Raw genomic sequence first — 6,245 nt, forward strand, 5'->3', positions numbered from 1 at the left:
CTCAGTGCCCCTCCCCTGCCTGCCACTGCTGCCTGCACCCCACACCCCCACAGCCTCTCAGCCAGCCCCTGCACCCCGGGTTCTGTCTGGAACGTTCCAGAGAAGCCGGCATTGGCAGGCCCCAGGCGGTGCGAAGCCTGGGGTGACGAGAGCATGGCGGGGCGAAATGTGCCCCCGGAAGGGCCAGGACGCCCCCACACAGTCCCCGTCTGGTCATTTGAACCGAACATTCCGGAAAAGCGGCCGCACTTGGCTCGTGGGCCCCTCCCCCAGCCTCCTTTGACGCACCCGTGGGGACTCACCCCTGTGTCCGGTCTAGAGTGGGGGGTGTCCGGGGCGAACTGCCTCTGCCCTCCAACTGGGTCTGGTGGCGGGGGGGAGCTCCCTGGGTCCCGGCGGGCTCTGGCAGAGCTTGGGCGAGGGGGACCCCAGCGGGGCGCGGCGGGGGGCTTCAGCAGACTGTCCGGGGACCCCAGCCCAGCTGAATAAACGCCCCTTCCCCAAGGTGCCTGACTGCTGCGTGCCGGCCGGGAGCCTAGGGTCGCAGGGCCCAGGGTTGCGGTGGAGGCCCCCGTGCTCGGGGCCGTGGGCGAGGCCACGCCTCTGGGTCTCGCAGGAGCCACCACCCCTCGTGGCACGGCCTCTGTGCCTGGCACTGGTCGGGCTGCCTGGCGCGTGTGTGTCTCGGGGGCTCCCCTCCCAACCCCTACCATGCCCGCCTCCGTGCCCCCCCGCGGGGGGGCACTGTTCCAGAGAAGGGCGCAGCCCCCCGGCCCTGTGCCCTGTGCCGCCACCTCTCCTGGGGCGAATCAGCACTGGGGCAGGGGCTGGGCAGCCCCCAGAGGGTGTGTCCAGGGTCTGACCCCCAGGGAGTGGGGGCACTGACCCACGGGGGGAGGTGAGGGGCTGACCCCCAGGGGTGTGTCCACGGCCCCTGGCCCCCAGGGGGTATGTCCAGGCGCTGACTCCCAGGGAATGTGTGGGGGGACTGACCCCGGGGGGTGTCCAGGGAGGGACCCAAGCATAGCGAGGGCTGGCTGGGACGCGGGTGTTACGGGGGCCCAGCTCCAGCCCTGGACCACGGGGTCCCACAGGCCCTCCCCGGCGTAGCCCCAAAGAAAACAGGAAACGGCAGATTCCCAAAGGAACCCAGACTCGGCACCATCCCTGCTGGAATCTTCCAGAGCCTGGGGCTCCCGTGCAGGCTGACAGGCGCCCGGACAGCCCTGGTGGCGAGCAGCCACCCGGCCGGAGGGTGGGTCCCTCCCCTCGGCCTCCTGGGACCACCCCCCCCCTCATTGGTGCCCCTCTTCAGCATCGTTCAGAGGCGGGCGGTCGGGGTGACAGCTGCAGCCCCCACAGCCTGAGCTGGGGCCGAGGGGGCCCCCACACGGGCAGCACCCGGCCCACCCTGCCCCCTTTCGCACAATCACAGAGCCTGTTCGCCCACCCTGCGTTTATTGAGCACCAGATGCCAGGGGGCTGGGAGGGGCGACAGACAGCCTGGGGCCGGGTCATGGGGAGGTCACGGGCCAGGTCAGGGGGAGGTCACGGGCCAGGTCATGGGAGAGGTCACGGGCCAGGTCATGGGCCAGGTCATGGGAGAGGTCACGGGCCAGGTCACGGGCCAGGTCATGGGAGAGGTCACAGCCCTCAGTCGGGGCTGCCCTGTGCTCAGGCTCCTGGCCGCGGTGGCCTCAGGTCCTGCACAGGGTCCTCCTCGGCGCCGTCCCCCTCACTGGCCTCCTCGTCCTCCCGTGGGCTACGCGTGGGGCTCGGGACGCTCTGAGCCTGACGGGCGGGGTGAGGGTGACGGGACAGCCGCGGCCGGCGATAACAGAAGCAGCACTTAGCCAGCCCCGTGGCCAGGCCGCAGCTCAGGGGTCGGGGGTTCAGCCCCGGGTCTGCAGGCACGGCCAGGAACAGTAATAATAATAACAGTGGCGGCCAGTAGTGGCCAGCCCAGGGCCCATGTCCGGAGTGTGGCCCCGCGTCTTCATGCGGTCTCCTCGCCCCTACCCAGCCCAGCCCCCAGGACCCCAGTCCCACTGACACGAGGCTTCAGGGGCTTCCAGCCATGAGCCACGTGGGGGCCCCCAGCAGCAGCCCCCGGGCAGAGGCCGACGCAGGGGTGCAGGGGCCCGGGCTCGGCCGCTGCTGGCGCTCACCTCTTTGACCAGGAACCAGGGGGCGGCCGGGGAGGATGCTGCGGCCGGCAGGGACCGGGCGGCGTCTGGAGTGGGCCGAGCGGCGGCGTAATGGCCATAAGTTCCCCGGGTCCTGGCCCTGAAGTCCTGTGGGGCAGCGTCCAGGCTGGGTCCCAGGAAGCAGACGCGAGGCTGCGCCCTGCACCCGGGGCAGCCCGGCCCGTCCACCTGCCCGGCCACCCTGCCTCTGGGGACACGGAGGCCGAGGCTGGTCACCCGGGAAACGAGCACCCCTCCCCTCCCAGAGCCCCGGGGCGGAGAGGTGCCAGGTGGTGCCGCCGCCCATGCCCCCCCCTCCCGTGAACTCAGCCTCGCCTCGCGCAGGGGCAGCTCCTGCCGGCCCGGTGGGCACGTGGCCTGCAGCCCCCCACAGCACGTGACCATCAGAGAGACCAGCACGCAGGGCCGTGGGGCAGAGCTGGCCCCCGGGGACCGGGAGGTGTGGGGGGGTCCCAAGCCAAGAGCCAAGGCCCACCTCCAGGTCTCGCTCCGGGTCGTAGGCGTTTAGAGCCCGGAAGGCGTCCGAGTAGACCTCCACGGCCTTGGCGTGGAACACCAGCTCCACGGTCACGAAGTCCGAGAAGATCTTCTGGGGAGACCAGGGGGCCCGTGGGGGGCTGCAGCCCCTGCTACAGCCGTCTGCAGCCCGCTCCTGCGCTGTCTCTGTCTGGGGGCCCCGCCGGGCGTGGGGGTCCTCCCGGCTCTGTGCTCAGGGGACACTGAGGCACAGTCCACGGGCCTCTTGGCCCGCTGGACTCAGCACCCTGGAGTGATTTGGGGGCGTCCCATGTAGCGCCCGGGCGTGCCTCTCGGGAAGGGGCCCCACCTTTGCAGAATGGGGGGACAGGAGCAGCCTTTCATGGTTCCTGGGGTGCCTTGGGGCCTGCACGCGGGCGTCCGTGGGGGCGGCCCAACAGAGCTCGGGGCCCGGATTTGGCCGTGATGTCGGCCTCAGACAGACCAGGAGGCAGCAGGGCGGGTGCTGGGCTAGTCAGGGCCCGGGGAGCATGTGTGCACGGGGTCACGTGAACACACGAAACGTGGTCTGCACATGTGGTCATCGACATGGGACGTGCAGGTGGATTCACCTGGCACAGACTGACAGCACACACGTGCATGAACACAGCATACTGGGCTCGACCACGCATGGACGTCATACACATGGAGTGGGATCATGTGCAGGCAGGAACACGCAACACACCGGCAGGCACGAACACACACGAACACGTGCACAGACACAGGCACTGCGGCCCGCATGGAGGCGTGGATGCAGACACGCACATGGCTGCAGTCAGACAATGCATCCCTGCACGGGACACGTGTGTGCACACGGACATACGTGGAAGCACAAGGACGCACTGCGAGGGGCGGAGCCGGCCCGGGCGTGCACACGCCCCATACAGGGGGCACGTCCCTGATACGGGAGCCTCCTGGTCACTCTGAGCTCACTTGTTCTCTCACCCGTGTCTACACACACCAGCCACACGCCAGGCCATGCGCGGACTCCTGGGGGTTAATCAGAAACTCTGTGAGAGCCCCTCACCAGCACACACGTGCACAACATGCATCGACATGTGCACGCATGCACAGGCACGAGCTGGCCCCTCTCACCAACACATGCACACGTGAGCATATGCACACGTGGACACATGCAAGCATGCAGGCTCTGGCCCTCCAGCACACACACGCAGTCACACACATGTACATGGCTGGCCCCTGCCCACCTGCAGGTCCCGGAGCTTCTGCCTCTGGAAGGCGTCCACCGTCTCCTCCAGCTGCTGTGTGGTGCGGCTGGCGTCCACCGAGGCCCTTTGCACGCTGCTCTCCGCCTGCGCACGCGGGAGGAGGACGGGGAGGGACGCCTGCTGGCCCTCCCCACTCTGCCGGCCGTCGGGGCCGGGGACTCACTGACCAGTGGAGCCTGGCCCCATCTGCTTCTCTGTTTGACCAGGCTCCCCTCCCAGCCTCAGTTTCCCTCTCCCTGCCTAGGAGAGCTTCCTTCACGTGAGCACTGCTAGGAGAGGTGGCGGCCGGGGGAAGGGAGCGAGCGTGCCTGTGTCTGTGCGTGCGTGTGCGCTGAGAGGGTCCCGCTGGGCGCACGTGCCTTCAGGATAGTCTTTTGGGACGGGGACAGCCGAGATGCCCGGTTCCACCCGTCTGCCTCGCGGGTTCTGCCCCTGGACACGGCCTGGCTGTTCCACGAGCTCCTGCGTTCCCTGCAGGGCCCTGCCCGACCTGTCCCGGGGACACTCACCTGGGACTGTGAAGGGGCCGCTAAGGAACCAGCTGGGCTCTGGTACGAGACCCCACCCTTCACCACACGGCCCAGGGCCCCACGCGCAGGCGAAGGATACGATCATCTGGCGGTCCGAAGGCGACTTCTGCCTCAGTTTCTCCAGCTTCTCCAGTTGTTTGATTTCATTGTTCCGGGCGCGTTTGAACTTCTTGACCTCGGCCTAAGGGCAAGGGGAGGCTGGCCTGAGGTCTGGGCCCCGGACCCCTGCGTCCACCCCTCCACCACGTTCCCGGGGCCCTGCGTCCTCCCCGCGTGGCCCTGCTCACCCGCGTCTGCTTGATCTGCGCGCCGTAGAGCTTCAGGGGGCTGAGCACCTTGTTCTCCAGCCTCTCCACCTGGGGCGGGGGAACGGCCGTGGCGGGCGGGGGCTCCGCAGCGCGGCCCCCTCCCCGGACGCAGGCGCGGCCTCACCTCGGCCTGCCGGTAATCCTGCACCTTGGCCAGGTCCTCGGCGAGGCTCTTCATGACCGCGCGCATCTCGGGGCTCTCCGTGTTGGCGAAGTCCAGGAGCCGCTTGACCAGCTGGTCGGCCGTGTCCCGCAGCCGGGCCGTCTTGCGGGTGTAGGCGGCCAGCAGCGAGCAGAAGTGCCCGAAGTACGTCTCGGCGTGGTTCACCATGTCCTCCATCGCCCGCACTTGGCTGTCCCTGGGGGCCGGGGCAGGGCCTGGGGCCTGAGCTGGCCCCTCGGCGTGGCCCCCACTTCCTTCCCCGGCGGGGCACCCCGCTTCCTGCCGCGTCTCCAGACCCCTCTGCAGTGCCTCCCCAGGCTCCGATCCCCAAACTGTTCCGGTCCCCGCCACCCTTCTTCCTCTTCCCTCCGGGGTCACACCGAGTGGTGCTCGGGGGTCTGAAGGGGCCAGGGCCCGTGACCCCTCGAGCGCTGGGCAGTGACAGGGGCCCCCGGCCCTGCTGTCCACCCTGACCGTGAGGTGGGGTGGCAGGAGGTACACCCACCCCCCCTCCAGTCCAGCAGTGCCTGTCGGACCCTGGGCCCCCTCCCCCCGCTGCCTCTCACCTGGAGAGAACCACATTCATTGTGCCCAGAGAGGGGGCGGCCCCAGGGGTCTGGAGCAGGGAGCAGGCACAGCCGGGCCCCCAGGTGCCACCTGGTTGCTGGGCAACGTGGCCTCAAGCTGTGCCCTGGTAGGAGCGGCTGGTTGCCAGGCAACCGCTGCCCCGCCCGCCTGAGCCCTGGGAGGTGCCTTGGAGTAGAAGGAACCAGGCCAGCTGGGTCCCCGGGAGGTGGCAGGGCCAGCCAGAAACTGGGAGACCTGGGCGGGGTGGGGGCGGGGTGTGAGAAGGCCCCGTGCAAACTCAGGGTCGGGGGCTGTGGACAGGTACCTAAGGAGGGGCGGGACACAGCCCGAAGGAACATTCGGACATTCGGTCACCCCAGAGTCATCGTCGCCTGCTTTGATGCTACAAGCGCCTCTCCTGGGGAGAGGGAGAAATGGGCCGGGGTGGCCAGACAGCGGGGAGGGCCTGGCCTCGCCTCACATGTGGCCAGCTGGGGTTCGATCCCCAGCATCTCATGTGGCCCCCAAGCCCCACCAGGAGCCGTCCCTGAGCACAAGCCAGAAGGAAGCCCTGAGCACTGCTGGGTGTGGCCCCAAACAAAAACCAAAACAAAGGAAGGGACTAAACTGACGAGCCCCGGGCAGTCCCGGCCAGCTCACTGACCGCTCTCAGGTGGGGGTGACTGCACCTGTCAAGGCCGTGTGGCCTAGCCACTGACCTCTGT

General features: G+C 69.0%; 1 protein-coding gene across 1 annotated transcript; it reads right to left on the bottom strand.

Annotated features, from left to right (window-relative positions):
- Positions 1 to 1,660: 1,660 nt before the first annotated feature.
- Positions 1,661 to 5,554, bottom strand: CIBAR2 (CBY1 interacting BAR domain containing 2). The gene is made up of 9 exons (XM_056137008.1): positions 5,520 to 5,554; positions 4,915 to 5,149; positions 4,770 to 4,838; positions 4,562 to 4,663; positions 4,462 to 4,467; positions 3,932 to 4,036; positions 2,683 to 2,796; positions 2,169 to 2,294; positions 1,661 to 1,791 (listed from the first exon to the last, which is right to left on the bottom strand). Exons 1-9 carry the CDS (start codon positions 5,537 to 5,539, stop codon positions 1,675 to 1,677), a joined length of 894 nt encoding a protein of 297 aa, XP_055992983.1. The 5' UTR covers positions 5,540 to 5,554; the 3' UTR covers positions 1,661 to 1,674.
- Positions 5,555 to 6,245: the final 691 nt, after the last annotated feature.

Source organism: Sorex fumeus, unplaced genomic scaffold (assembly GCF_029834395.1).
Source record: "Sorex fumeus unplaced genomic scaffold, SorFum_2.1 ptg000122l, whole genome shotgun sequence".
NCBI lineage: Eukaryota > Metazoa > Chordata > Mammalia > Eulipotyphla > Soricidae > Sorex > Sorex fumeus.